The sequence below is a fragment of the Aspergillus brasiliensis genome (genome assembly GCF_001889945.1).
Source record: "Aspergillus brasiliensis CBS 101740 unplaced genomic scaffold ASPBRscaffold_8, whole genome shotgun sequence".
NCBI classification, from domain to species: domain Eukaryota; kingdom Fungi; phylum Ascomycota; class Eurotiomycetes; order Eurotiales; family Aspergillaceae; genus Aspergillus; species Aspergillus brasiliensis.
Window position 1 is genome coordinate 164,630 of NW_027137449.1, and position 13,394 is coordinate 178,023.

The following is a 13,394-nucleotide window of genomic DNA, read 5'->3' on the forward strand; positions in this document are numbered from 1 at the left end:
ATTATCCCACCCTCACCAGTCGTAGAAACAGAACATTTAGATTCATTCATCACTTTTCTTTCCCTCTCACTGAACTGTACTTATATTCTCACCAACCTACCTTCCACCAAACTTTCTAGATAAAATTACCATTTCTGTTTACTCTGTTTACTACTAAAGGCAACCATGGACCTCGATGATCCATCTATAGAGCTGACACCCTCTCCCATGCGCGTCCTCGTGCAAACACTAACACATCTGGTCCCCTCGGACAATCTCATCGCCAATGGCGAACCATACGGTGACAAGCTCCTGTCCATGCTCGACCGGACCTGCAAGCATGTCTGGGACTTTCCCTACGAACCGGGTCTCCAGCAGTGGTATAGCTACGGCGACGAATTCGGATATAACAACCGGGTGTGCTTCTTTCTATTAGATTACGGGGATGCCCCTGAGGGAAAAGATGAGGAGGTTCCGATTCAGTGTTTCGTGTGGGATGGGGAGATGTTGTATGTGCCTTCTTCCGTTTACATGCTTTTTATTGGTATTATTATTCTTTTACATTTCTGGAAAAGCCACATGAATAAAGTAACAGGTTATATTCTAGTCAGCTCAAACCCGACCTCCTCAAAGACGAAGAAGTCCAAGCCGAACTGAAAGAAGTCCCATTTACTCCTAATCCTTCCGACCACGGGGAGATACCTCCAATGCGGGATATTGTTCGGCGACGACTACGCAAGGCGCAATTCTTGTCCAGACGGGAGCTGGATTATATGGCGGGGCATCCGGAGGATCAGGAGTGGCTGCGGAGGAAGGTGAAGCCGAGGTTTTGGGCGAATTTCTTGGAGCAAATGGAGAGGAGGGGAAGAAACAATCAGAATGAGAAGCAAGGGGAGGAGGATGTGGAGAAAGGAGAAGAGGTTAGTAAGGGAGATGAATATAATGTTGAAGAAAAGGTGCATTCGGGCTATGTATGATTTAGTCGGGGTGGGACGGTGCTTGACAACAGATAGTACCTTTAGGTAGGCTGGATGGATCACATGGGCTGATATTGTATGTACCTATAACCCTTGACATTACGGCGTTAGAGGCAAATGATGTTGATATTACTGAAATAGAGGAATCTGTGACATATCGCTACGTAAGCCGAGCAAATCATGAAAAGAATAAATATATAAAACTCAGGAGCTTTGCAGCCTGATTCCGTAATACCGTAAAGCCGAACAAAAGACTGGAATTAGAGTGAGGCTTTCACGTTCGCTATTTCCGCCGTAGGGGTATGCCTATAAGCCGGCGGAAGAATTCCCTCCAAAGCTGCTTTGATCTGGAGAGCGAGGGTGCGCGAAAACCATCGGTGCTGCTGCGTGTAACCTCCCATGATCCAGATGTTGTCAATTCTCAACTGTCGCTTCCACATTCCACGGATTTCTCCCTCTTCGTCAAGACCCCAGGTCGCATCCAAGCGCGAGGCAATGTCTCGAGGCCCGAGAACATGCTTGACGCTGTCACTCTGTGCAGCCTTAGGCTCAGACTCAGTCGTGCGCGATACCCCACCAAGAATCTCTGTTGCTGTTGTGACAATGTTGGCATCGGAGAAACCAGTGCACCACACAATAGCATCCGCATCGACACAACTGCCATCCGAGAACCGAAGACCAGTTTCCGTATAGGCGACAGGCTCGGCACCCGCTTTTACATTCACCTTTCTCTCCTCGATCAGTTTCGTCCCACCGACATCGACATAGTGTCCGCCAGCACGTTCGAGGAGATTATGCATCAATGCGCAATCGGGGTTCCGGCTATCCAGGACAGGGAAGCCAGCTGCTTCAAGTGCAGCATATCGATCCGGTTCGTTCGAAGCGAACATCGCAAACAGGTCACGAGCCAACTGTCCATCCACGACGATTGGAAGGGATAAGAACAGGTTATCGGCTGCATCAACCCCGCCATCATACGCACCAAGACTGTTCTTATGACACACATACTCTAGTGGGCATATGTAGGTTGGCGATCTAACGACCATTGTCGCATCCAGGCCGGCCTGGTGGCAGTCGACAAGCACATCGAACGCCGTGTTTGCAGAGCCAATGACCATGACGGACTTGTCGAGTTAGCAGTATCCCTCTTGGTATTCTGGACTTAGGCGTACCTTTGCTCCCTGTTCTCGGAAAAGGTTGGCATTCTTGTACTCTGTCGAGTGAACACTGATGCCCTTGTAGATATGAAGATTCGCTATTTGTGGCATATTAGGCTTCTGAGACCCAATACCCGTAGCCATGACGAGCTGTTTTGCAGTAACCTTGCGCTGGCCCGCAGGTGACTGGAAGGTAACATGCCATCTTTTGGCCACCTCATCATACTCTGTCGATTGGACCTTCGCGGAGTGAATGGTATTCAAGTTGAAGGTTTCAACATATCGACGAACTTGTGATGCCAGATCTTGACGCGTAAGGAGATGAGGTGTTTGCAGTTCCTTGTCATAGCCTGTTTCAGTCAACATCCGTATCATTATCACAGATCGATGAGCATTTAATGTGGGATAACTAACACATATAAGGAAGCTCACAAAACGCAGTGGGAATGTGAAACTTCATGCAGTCGTAACGAAGGGCCCAATTGTCGCCTGGCTGAGGATTGCGGTCGACCATGACGCTTTCAACCCCAAGAGCCTTCAGACGTGCGGATAGAGCAGCGGCACTAAACAACCTCTTAGTGAACCATTGAAAGCGCGGGTGACAACGTCAACTCACGCGTTTCCAGCACCGATGATGAATACATCCGTGTCGAACTCCAATGAGCCATCAAGCTGTCTTCGGGGAGTCTGTAGCAGGCTTTCATCCTCTGGTTGCAGATCCAAGCTCTCAAGTCTAGTGCTCAATATCCAGATCTTCCACGCGAAACTTTCACCATTCCCTACGGGCAGCAATAACATCTTTCCCCGACAAACGCCAGCCGGCGATTGTGTCTTGAAAATCAGAGGACAATCAATGAATTGCTAATGAGTGATTCAATTAGTTAGTGGTGGTTGATACAGAGTTCCACTGGACTTGCAAGTGGCTCCTTACCAGCACTGGTGTGGCTGGGAGAAACACCGCACCTCCATCAATCTCCACTCCACCAGATACATTCCTCAGCTTCGCTGTCTCCAACAGACTCGCGGCGATAGTACTAGGAGTGCTGAATGTGCGCAGATGCCATGTGAAAGCCAATTGATCCTTCCAGTATGCCTGGTCTGGGTAGAAGCAATCTTCCAGAGTTTTGACATCGCCAGTGCCCAGTGCAGTATTTAGGGTGTCTAGAACAGCGCGCGCTTGGGTTGTTGCTTCGTCACCAGCCATGGATGCAGGATCGATCAGGCCAGGGGGCAGAGTCGGCACAGGGTGCTGGTTCATCATGCGGCGCAAGTCCCCACGCCGGGGGTACTCATCCTGAGCGGACGGCGTTGTTGTACTGTCTGGCCCGATAGTTATATTAGTACGTGAGCGACCTGGAGTAGATTCCCAATTCCCTAACACTCACCAGCAGTCATATCTTCGTTGCCGGTCCTAATCATTGAACTGGTCGCACCAGCTGAAAAACCCCGCGGGGGACTGGAAGCATTTATGACACGATGGGCTATTAACTAAGGGTGGAGACGGTGCACAACGGCGTGGGAGTTTAACTAGGTTGACTAAGTTTGAACAGGGGTGACTTCCATAGCAGCAGTCCCGGCGATAAAGGCTCGGCATTCATGGCCAGGCCAATTGTAGGATGCATAGACAAAACAGGTACGATAGGCACAACGAGCAAGAGCTTCCACCGCGGCCTTTACCTAACGGGGGCAAGAGATCCGCAGTGTCATCTCGGGACCGACGAGGCAGCCACTGTTGATCCAAACCACCGAGGAACTGTCAAACGATGGATTCAAGTTTGTGGCCTCGACGGGCCGTGTCCCGTCTGTTAGCGTTCTACCCAACGCCAGCCGGACTCTGCTCTATGCTTTAGTCTCAGCCTAGTTGCTCCACCGCGGCAGGTCTCCGGTGCAAGGCGAGCCCATCGCTTATCCAGTGAGGTCCACATGACCGACTCTATTAATTGGAGGATCACGCCGTTGAGACACTATTTTAGAGGGCGACAAATCGTCATCCTGTCATCTCCACAGAGACTCGTATGCCTCAAACTGTGAGGTTGTGACCACCATGCTGGCCTCCAGCAGTAAAGAATCTTGTTCAGGCTCTGAGTAGGAAATCCGTGCAAGGATGTCGTTACCTGAGTTTTCCGCATCCTCCGGACCATCCAGATCATTTACGTAGTACGTAGTCGGATCCAGTATATCCACGTCTCCACTGGCATAACGCATCCAACAAGTGCGCTAAACGCGACGATCCCGAAATAGGGCGCTATCGGAATCGACCAACTGCCTGTGCGAACATGGTGTGTCTGCGCCTTGCATTAGTAGCAGGCACCAGACTGCGGTACCTATCTAGCCCCTGAGAGATCCATAATCTCAAAATTTGGGCCTATCATACTGGCGATCGAACAGGTCACGCGTGGGTATACACAGCACTGACATTTGAAGCCTCTGCACCCCACCACAGTTACAACTTCTCCTCTATCGGAGTTTTCAACATGGTTGATTGTGTGCGACCGTTGACCACCTGCCTTGTGCGAGATGTCACCAGAAGCACTGGCAACACTTCTCGCTGAGCCGGCTCTGGCAGCGCCGTCTGGGGTTACAGCAAATTTTGACAATCCACCGAATAGCAATACGCTGGCATGGGTGGTGACGACTTTCTGTACGGTGGTACTCACGATTTGTCTTCTTTTGAGATTATTCGCCCGAGTATGGTTGGATAAGAGGATTGGTGTTGAAGAAGGTGAGTGGTCTGACAACACTATCCATGCGATGGTAAAGAACCAGGCTAACCGCAAACTCTTCCGATAGTGTTGATGATTTGCGCATATGTATTGTTCGAAATGACTCCCTGTCCAGACATACAATTAACCTAAGTGTTTGATTCAGGGCTCCTACTGGGGTACAGCTTATGCCGGCTACGCCTTAATCTACACTCCAGGGTATTACGTCCATACCTGGGATCTGCACAACAAGGATCTTATAAGGCCTCTTTATGTACGTCTACTGTTCTCGAAAGAAGCGAAATTGCGACTAAGGATTTATGCTGCCAGTTGATTCTGGTTTACGGATGCTGCTATTCAGCTGTTTTGCCTCTAATCAAGACGGCAATCCTGCTGGATTGGTGCAGAATTTTCGTTCCCATAAACCGCACTCGGAATGTTTTCTGGTGGGGGTGTGTCTCCGTGATCACGCTGCAGTGTCTATGGGGTGTGCTGTGCATCTTATTATTGAACATGCAATGCAGACCGCACGAAGCCATCTGGAAGTTCTATCTTCCCAGCAAATGCTACTCCCTGCCTGACGTGATGCTCACATCCGCCAGTGTCCAAGTGGCATCCGACATAACAATGTTCTTTCTCCCACAGAGAATCATCTGGCGTCTGCAGATGAACTGGCAGAAGAAGATTGGTGTTTCTATCATCTTCGGCGTTGGTATACTGTCAGTGTTCCCAATCCATTAGACTCACAGCATTACCCAACTAATATCACGGCTTACAGTGCCTCCGTCGCCGCATGCTTCCGCCTCGCCCACACCGTCGCCTTCGCCAACACAACCGACACCATGTATCTCATCGGACCACTACTATTCTGGGCCTGCGGCGAAATGACCTGCGGCTTTTTCATCCTCAGCGTACCCTGCCTGTCCAAACTCATCATCGAATCAGGACTTCCGCGCAGCGTGAAACAATCGCTCGGCTTCGGCTCTAAACCAAGCGAACCTTCATACGAGGACTCAGAGCAACCATATCACTCCGGTCATTCCGATGGATTGCGCTCACATCCAATGAGGCCCTGGTTGAAGAACACGGACACCATATGGTCTAAGATTGGAGACGAAGAACATGATCAGGTTGATGTGAGGAATTCGGGAAAGTCGGAGTCTCAGACGAGTCTCCATCGAGCAGGAGCGACGAACGAAGTTGATCAGTGCATGCTTCACGCCAGATTAGAGCCAGACGTGTGATTGATTTACGTGGTTTACTTTAGACTTGATAGACATATATATAGAACAACAATAACGACACTTATTACTGGGCCGTGACGAGGTGGTTTGACTATTGAAATCCCTACTACTTAAAGCTCAAACTTGTCTTCAGATACGGACTTGGTTGCATAACGGCGGACGAAGAATGATATTATGGAAAGATATCACGGAGTCATAATGAACTTAATAGCAATGTCCGAAGCGGTCCAGTGCGATAGGCTTTTGGTTATGATCCTTGGTAGTGATACGTCCCGGAGAATATTTCCCACCCGCTAAAACATATTCCATCCCCAAGAAAACATCCCATGTGGTACCAGTGACAATCCTCTCATAGATCGTCACATTAACCACCAAAAGCAACACCCATAAGAGCCACCGATCCGGATCCTTCTTGATCATACCGACAATACAATCCTTCTTTCCAGAAGGCTCCTCTATACCCCTGATATGCCACGGAGATATATCGCCACAGCAATAACACAAAGTTGCCGCATGTGCTCCCCTTTTCCTAAACCACATGGCCCGAACCTCTTGATCTCCAAGAAAGCATCGTCAGCGTCCAGTTTCCACAAGATACTGGGTGTATCCAGGCGTTGGCTTTCCTCCACGGTCTAGTCAAGTTGTATCTTATTATCATAAAAATCGTTAGATACGAAATTAATATTTATAGGTGCGACATTCTGGCTGTCCATTGGAGCTATCAGCAGCTGGTAGCACGTGGTGGTGATGTTATTGGAGACTTACTGATCTGAACAAGGGGAGGGCCTAAGTCTTGACGATATAGTACGACTCGCAGGCTTCGTTCTTGTCGTGATAAACATTCGCTCCCGCGGACAATGTCCGTAATGCCAGGACATGTCGGGCATGGCTCCCCGGCCGGAGTCCGGGGGTCTATTAGGCGGTGCATCGCTGGCAAGACGCTATCGATAATGCAATTGTCAAGCAGACGCCACGGTGAGGTATGTTTGCACGCGTCTATTTTACTGGGTTGGTATAGACAACCGAAGCGACCTGGGTGATTACCTCCTAGGGATGCAGGGAGTCTCCCCGTGCATCTGGCACGGAGATGACTCATGACCATGTTCAGTGAGCAGGAATCTACTAAACATGATGAGCATTCTGAATTTCTGGATGGAATTATATGTCACTTACTGCCCGTTGTAAAATTCCGTCCATGGCTTGGAATGCTTCGGCCAGCCAACCAGTTCCGAAGCCTCTTGCAGTAGGAGACTTATCCTTAAGATCCTCCCTCGGGGCATTCTTGACCTCAATGATAGCCCGAATCTGCCTGTCATCTTTTTTCCATAGCACACCGTCGGTCAGGGCGGTAAACGAGGCTGCTTCAAGCTCAGCCTGAAATTGAGACTTGAAAGGAGGGACGTCGCAGGTCTTCGCATCTACCAGAGATGCTGCTGCCTTTTAGAAAAAGAACAAATGCTGTGTTAACGTCTTTTCGTCGTCCATAAGTTAGATTACCGTATTGCCAGGCATCGATTATATAAACCCTGAGCAACTTTTTTAGTCGAAGGAAAGCACATGCAGCTGACAAGGGCGTGGGTATTCACCAGAGCAAATTCATTAAAATTATATGAATACATCAACGAATTCATTATATCCATATGAATACCAGCTGATGAATCCGGATATGTGCATATGAAAATTTGAATTGCTTTACATTCATCCGTTGTACATCTATAGTTGAATTGATTGGCTATTTCAATTTCAGAAAGGGATGCTCCGCCAACTCAGCAGCCGTTTTCCTCTCCTCTGGCATCCAGGCGAGCATTCCTGAGACGAATGACAAAAATTTCTCTTTTTCACTCTCGTTCAAACTGGGAATACTGTCTGAAAGTTGTCGATCTGGGATTAAGTCCTCATGCAGGAATTTACCTATCGTCGCAAGTTAATAGACTGAAAGTTTTGAAGCGTGATATAACAAGAAGGAAATAGGTACCATACCGTCCTCATCGAAAAACGGTCCGCCAAAATACTCCAGGGCCGACCCACATATAGTCCCATCTGTTCGTCTCACCTCTTCAGGCCACTTGTAACCAGACATGGACTGGGCCCGGGAGACCAGCTCCAGGGGAGGTGGTCCAAGTAATGCAATCATTTCCGCGAGATGTGCACTAGGTGTGTATCCCCCCTGCGCATCATAGACCTGCTGGAACAGTTCTTGGCCCTCAATGAGGTCCCATAGCTGCCTGGCTGTCAATATATTATCATTGTAACCAGCGTATAGAACATACCAAGACACCTAGGTTCCAGATATCCGCTGAGGAATTCCATCCACACCCTAAAATAACCTCCGGAGCGCGGTAATGGTCCGGCTGGATAGGGTAAATACCGCACGCATCTTGGGAGTCAAATTTCGCAGCTAAACCAAAATCGACAAGCTTGGGTATACTCCTTAGCTTCCTGAGCGGTCCGAAGTCATTGTGAGATCGATACACAGGTCGACCGGTGGGATCAATCTTGCCATCCATGGGATCTTCGAGGTGGGCATCCATGAAATCACTCATAACTATTGGATCTTCGAAAGTCATCATGATGTTATCCAACTTGAGGTCTTAGGGTAAATGTAAGCGTGCGTTTCAATGAGTGGCTTGATAAGTTCAGTAGACGCACCTGTATGGACGACATTACATGCCATATGAAGATAATCCAGTCCTATGAGAAGAAACCGTACATATCCTTTAACAAGCGGCAGCGGAATGGAGGCATTCTTGAACCTCCGCTGAAAAAGCCAAAGGGGCTCTCTCATCGCCTCGTAAGCTAGGCACAAATGTTTCCCATGTGTGCTGCTTATTTCGAAGCTATCAGAGGATGTCCGGAAAAGCGCACGACCACGGTGAGATGGGTCAGCGTTGGCGATACACTGCTCAATCTCACGCTCACTATTGTCTGATTCAGACAGTGTATTGGATATCTTTAGGGCGACGACAGTTTCCGGATCGTCGCACGATCTGTGCAAAATTATTAACGAATCATGATTGTTGTGCTAGGAAATTAGACGACGTACCCTCTCATATCACGAGCAAACCATGTGGTAGAGGAAGTCCCCCAGCCAACCTTTACAAGGATCTGGTAAAGGTTATCGAGGATTTCACCAGGCCTTGCTGGGTAAAACCTATTCGAGTCGTAGCCCGGACAGATTTCCTCGTCAACTAAATCTTCTTGATGCAAGATGTACCTCGGCCGAGGCATCGTCAGAGGCGTTTTGCGAAGTTGGGAAAAGGCTCGAATCGCGGTACGACTGGTTTGCCTCATGGTTCAGATGCGGAAGGATCTCTAAGCTGAATAGGTGTTTACGAAAGTATAATACAAGACGGGTACAATAAGGACTGAAAATCTATGGAATAAGTCCTAAATGGCCCCTTAGACACGTACAGAATGCTGGCGGCAGGGTTGCCTTGATTTCACTTGAGAAGGTGATACGCGCTTAAAGATCATGTGACCAGTTGTGTTCTGACAACTATTGAACACAGTTACCCACCATTTGGTGAGTAATTCTATCCCAGTAGAAGATAATCGATAACCTGGAACTGGTATTTGAGTTTATCTCCAGCAGAAGGCTGCTAGTATTCTTTTTCGACAGGTACATGTGCTGGTTGGACTATTGATTGCGGGCAGCCGCCAACGACGAGACCTGCGGCAACCATATATATTCTAGTAGTGGACACTTGGTTCATGCCCTAGAACTTCACACTGCTGTCACTCCATACACCGCAATACGGTTAATGATAAAAGACATAACCTGATCGCTCGTATGCCCATCGTCTGGCCTAACTCCATCATGACCACTTATCATCTGCTTATACCCCCCTAAGCTCAGGTCGGCTGCAGGAGCGGCTGATTGATAAACCGTAGCTTGTTTTGTAGTTGGGTCGATACGCATGCCGATATTTGATCCGCTTGGATGCCCTATCCAGTATGACTCGGTCGAGTCAAGGCGTGTTGATGATGCAGGCGTAATTTTCGGCCCTTCCCACTGAAGAATGGAAAGGGATGGCTGGAGCAGGAAGATAATTTCTGGGGTGGCCAACTTGGAACTACTCGACCCCTTCTGATTGACCGGTCCGTCATTATGTATCCCAGTGGAGAATGTGCCCACCACGACTGGGGCAGGGCTGCATACTTGATTCCCAAGAAATAGGACGAGAATGGGTTCATCCTGAGTATTATGGCCGAACAGATGAGTGAGGTCGAGGTCATGACTTGATTCACAGTTCGATGAGTCATATAAGCTCTGAAAAGCTTTTCCCTGTTCGGGCTCTTCGTCGCCATCCCATGCTGGGATGAATAATGACACTGTCCGGAGGATACTTGATAATGGGTCCTCCAACGCCGGACCGAGTATGGGACTGCTTTTAGGCATCTGAGGCTGGAATATTGTTGCCCACAGCTCATGGAACCGACTTTCGATGTTGGACTTTTTCAAAAGAGTATATTAGTACATAGACCTCGACAAAGGTGCGTATACTAACTAGGATCCTTGAAGCGCGCAGCACTGCATCGGGATGTAGTATATCTGCCTGTACATTTTGGAGTGACTGGACCAGTGTCCTTGACAAATCTTCGGTCAGTGGACTAGCTTCCTCGAAGAAGCCGCAATGAATTCCCCCACCCCAAGTCAGGTCGCAATGCCTCATTCTAACAACCAAAGAGATCAGAGTCTGCAACCCCTCAGCCGACAACTGATAGTTAGGTACTCCGCCCCCAAGAAGTCTCTCTGCCACGGGCTTCACTAGTGCAGGGTCTGTAGGGTACTTCATACTAAATGGATGCGTAGTAAACAACACGTCTACGACATCGTCCAGCATGCATTGATCAGATGCAACGGACTTCGAACCATTGATGCAACTGATACTGCGCAGAATTCGGGTTTGGTGGAGTCTGTGGGTATGGGACCGATCAGGTCGCCAATGAGTACCAAATCCATTTTCCACACTTCCAAGACGCCCTGCGCCCTGGAGAGCCAGTAGGCCCAGTGCACGCTGAAAGGCAGGAAACTCTAGCTTTCCGTGTTCAACATCCACACGCGGGAAGGGGTGATAGGCATGGAAGTAGAAAGATGACCATAGGACGTCGATGGCTTTGTCGGGAAAGGGGGTCCCTGGATGAGCTTTTGCAAGGTGGTTTTTGAGACTTTCTTTTGTCCAGTCTGGTGACGATTGTCAGTCTATAGTTGAACTGTTGCTCTCTGGATGTTGTGACTCACATGGGTTCTCTCCAGGGCCGTCACGGATACAGGACGCATCAAATATAGCTTGCGGTGAGATGGTCGCTGGAAGATCGCGAATTATGGTGGTATTGCTCAGGTCCTCAAGGACGGAGTCTAATAAATAGATTCATTTTCAGTTCTTGAATTCACTGCCACGGTTTATTGTCCGACAAACCTGCAGTAGCAACTTGGAGATAACTTTCCACCCTCTTCCGCTGGCTTCGGGAAACGAATTGGTCAATCGTGTTGCCCAGGATAGCACCCATTTTTGATACTTCAATGGTTGTTCAATCTACCGGACCATGGAATGGAGGAGCAGGCCGGATGGACACTCGGAGCTGGCGGAAGCGATTTAATTGTTGCCTTGATCATTTGGGGGCCAAGGAGTCATTCCTTTGGGGGCCGAGCTGCGGGCAAAACGACCATACATTGTGGATGAACAATCCACTTGTAGATCCACTAATAATCTAGTACTTGCCTGTGGATGTGACATAATGATTTGAGTATGTGGATGTAGAAAATTTCAACGAGGCTGTGGTCATCTAAATCCGATTACCCTGGTAGGCCCGTATGCCCTGGAGTCGGGTTCGCGTTAGATACTAAGGTAGAAAGACGATGCGGAATACACTCGATAAAGTTCACAATAATACAAAAAGACAGTATATACACGCGGAATAGAAGCGAATGGATGCTTATGCAAACGAAAGCCCAACTTAACACCGCACCAAATCAGCCGGCAGTATACTGATCCCCGATAGTGGACTATACAACCTGCTATAGCATAGAGGTCACGTCCACCCAGCTAAGCCTTGATCTTCGCATACAATTTCTTGACAAAGTTGCGGCAGTTGTTGGTAGCAGTATCATACCCCTTTTTGTTCATCTGCTTGGCAATCTCGTCGCCATACTCATCAATCTTCGTCTTCGTTAAACCCTTCTGGATCTTCCCGAGAAGCTTGTACTCGGAAGGCTTGTCTCGCTTGTACCACTCGGTAGAAGCCGGGCCACACCTCTTGTTGAAATAGATCTCTTTGCCGTCTTCACCACGACGACCAATGTCGAAGCAATTGGCATCAAATTTCAGGTCCCAGCTACCGGTCTCACCCAATTCTTTGGTGACATATCCGGTCACCATGAGATAGTGATCAGGCCACTTGTACACGATAAGGTCTTTGTAGACGGACTCTGGAAAATTGCCAAGACGATAATGGTTAGCATTGACACTAACATATTGTATAAAGATGAGGGTAAATGATCGTGGGTAGGGTGAATGCGCACTCAGCTTAAGGGCGTAGCCTTCGCCCTCAACTGGGGTCTTTCCTAGAACCTCCCCCAAGAGCTTATATGTCTCGTGTGTCATAGTGGGCGTGGAAGCCCGCTTGACCTCTGTCGGGGTGTCGCCGATCGTTTTAGAGGGGACATAGGTAGGGTCTCCATCCTCTGAAACCGTGATGACCGGAATCGATTCCGAGAACTCAGAAACGGCAGTAGGGAGATAGGTGCCTGCACCGGTAATGCCGAGAAGAGCCCATCCACCGGCGGTCTTGTTTTGGTCATCCTCGGGGCAGAACTGCGATTAATATGATCAGATACAGACGAAGAAAGTTGGATATCATCGCTACATACCCAGCACTCGGGTCCTCCCACAACCGGGACAGAGATCTCCTTTCCAGCTGTCCCTGGGATGGATATGTGGGTGTTCGCCGCGAGATCCGCTACAAAGGAGGGTGTGACTGAGACCTGCTCAGCTTGAATGGGCACGGCAGCAGCTGAGGCGCCGGAAGCCAGGAGCAAAGAGACCCAGGCAATCCCATTTTGGGCGGAGATGGATTTGAGAAACATTGTGCAGATCCTAAGGCAAGAAAATGGATATAATGATAGTACACAGACACGGTAGGCGTGATTGAGAGAACAAAGAGTGACCAACAAAGAAATGAATGAATAAATAGAAGAGTAAGGAATGAATGTGTGAGAAAAGGACGATGAGCAGAGATGCGACTGGTATTTATGTTATGATCGATAGACTGCTTTGTTAACGGTGTCACATCTCAACCCTTTCCAATGTAACAATTATTCGAGCAAGTATGTCT

General features: G+C 48.7%; 7 protein-coding genes across 7 annotated transcripts; 2 read left to right on the top strand and 5 right to left on the bottom strand.

The window, feature by feature from the left end:
- ASPBRDRAFT_44507 (uncharacterized protein) lies at positions 1–1,158 on the top strand. Its single transcript, XM_067625208.1, has 2 exons — positions 1–488; positions 587–1,158. Exons 1-2 carry the CDS (start codon positions 166–168, stop codon positions 954–956), a joined length of 693 nt encoding a protein of 230 aa, XP_067477586.1. The 5' UTR covers positions 1–165; the 3' UTR covers positions 957–1,158.
- A 58-nt stretch (positions 1,159–1,216) lies between these two features.
- On the bottom strand, positions 1,217–3,508 carry ASPBRDRAFT_197053 (uncharacterized protein; the record flags this gene model as incomplete). The annotated part of the gene is made up of 6 exons (XM_067621054.1): positions 1,217–2,080; positions 2,129–2,463; positions 2,528–2,676; positions 2,730–2,974; positions 3,045–3,433; positions 3,499–3,508. The coding sequence occupies 6 exons, from the start codon at positions 3,506–3,508 to the stop codon at positions 1,217–1,219; spliced, it is 1,992 nt and encodes a 663-aa protein (XP_067477587.1).
- Positions 3,509–4,575: 1,067 nt separating this feature from the next.
- Positions 4,576–6,135, top strand: ASPBRDRAFT_180134 (uncharacterized protein). The gene is made up of 5 exons (XM_067619917.1): positions 4,576–4,835; positions 4,904–4,923; positions 4,982–5,089; positions 5,146–5,534; positions 5,594–6,135. The coding sequence occupies exons 1-5, from the start codon at positions 4,631–4,633 to the stop codon at positions 6,057–6,059; spliced, it is 1,188 nt and encodes a 395-aa protein (XP_067477588.1). The 5' UTR covers positions 4,576–4,630; the 3' UTR covers positions 6,060–6,135.
- An 84-nt stretch (positions 6,136–6,219) lies between these two features.
- Positions 6,220–6,980, bottom strand: ASPBRDRAFT_44510 (uncharacterized protein). The gene is made up of 2 exons (XM_067625209.1): positions 6,825–6,980; positions 6,220–6,764 (listed from the first exon to the last, which is right to left on the bottom strand). The coding sequence occupies exon 2, from the start codon at positions 6,597–6,599 to the stop codon at positions 6,264–6,266; it is 336 nt and encodes a 111-aa protein (XP_067477589.1). The 5' UTR covers positions 6,600–6,764; positions 6,825–6,980; the 3' UTR covers positions 6,220–6,263.
- A 747-nt stretch (positions 6,981–7,727) lies between these two features.
- On the bottom strand, positions 7,728–9,350 carry ASPBRDRAFT_180139 (uncharacterized protein; the record flags this gene model as incomplete). The annotated part of the gene is made up of 5 exons (XM_067619918.1): positions 7,728–7,970; positions 8,040–8,280; positions 8,330–8,649; positions 8,709–9,046; positions 9,103–9,350. 5 exons carry the CDS (start codon positions 9,348–9,350, stop codon positions 7,792–7,794), a joined length of 1,326 nt encoding a protein of 441 aa, XP_067477590.1. The 3' UTR covers positions 7,728–7,791.
- A 433-nt stretch (positions 9,351–9,783) lies between these two features.
- On the bottom strand, positions 9,784–11,570 carry ASPBRDRAFT_197056 (uncharacterized protein; the record flags this gene model as incomplete). The annotated part of the gene is made up of 4 exons (XM_067621055.1): positions 9,784–10,512; positions 10,568–11,244; positions 11,302–11,418; positions 11,480–11,570. 4 exons carry the CDS (start codon positions 11,568–11,570, stop codon positions 9,784–9,786), a joined length of 1,614 nt encoding a protein of 537 aa, XP_067477591.1.
- A 351-nt stretch (positions 11,571–11,921) lies between these two features.
- ASPBRDRAFT_155078 (uncharacterized protein) lies at positions 11,922–13,221 on the bottom strand. The gene is made up of 3 exons (XM_067619382.1): positions 12,931–13,221; positions 12,583–12,874; positions 11,922–12,489 (listed from the first exon to the last, which is right to left on the bottom strand). Exons 1-3 carry the CDS (start codon positions 13,144–13,146, stop codon positions 12,107–12,109), a joined length of 891 nt encoding a protein of 296 aa, XP_067477592.1. The 5' UTR covers positions 13,147–13,221; the 3' UTR covers positions 11,922–12,106.
- Positions 13,222–13,394: the final 173 nt, after the last annotated feature.

Bases quoted from the DNA above. Each gene is read 5' to 3' on its own strand.
- ASPBRDRAFT_155078 (XM_067619382.1), bottom strand. From the start codon at position 13,146: ATGTTTCTCAAATCCATCTCCGCCCAAAATGGGATTGCCTGGGTCTCT. The intron at 12,875-12,930 runs GTATGTAGCGAT...TATTAATCGCAG, and splicing joins TGGGAGGACCCGAGTGCTGG to TTCTGCCCCGAGGATGACCA. The intron at 12,490-12,582 runs GTGCGCATTCAC...GCAATTTTCCAG, and splicing joins AGGCTACGCCCTTAAGCTGA to AGTCCGTCTACAAAGACCTT.
- ASPBRDRAFT_44507 (XM_067625208.1), top strand. From the start codon at position 166: ATGGACCTCGATGATCCATCTATAGAGCTGACACCCTCTCCCATGCGC. The intron at 489-586 runs GTATGTGCCTTC...GTTATATTCTAG, and splicing joins GTGTGGGATGGGGAGATGTT to TCAGCTCAAACCCGACCTCC.
- ASPBRDRAFT_180134 (XM_067619917.1), top strand. From the start codon at position 4,631: ATGTCACCAGAAGCACTGGCAACACTTCTCGCTGAGCCGGCTCTGGCA. The intron at 4,924-4,981 runs GTATTGTTCGAA...TGTTTGATTCAG, and splicing joins TGTTGATGATTTGCGCATAT to GGCTCCTACTGGGGTACAGC. The intron at 5,535-5,593 runs GTCAGTGTTCCC...CACGGCTTACAG, and splicing joins ATCTTCGGCGTTGGTATACT to TGCCTCCGTCGCCGCATGCT.
- ASPBRDRAFT_44510 (XM_067625209.1), bottom strand. From the start codon at position 6,599: ATGTGGTTTAGGAAAAGGGGAGCACATGCGGCAACTTTGTGTTATTGC.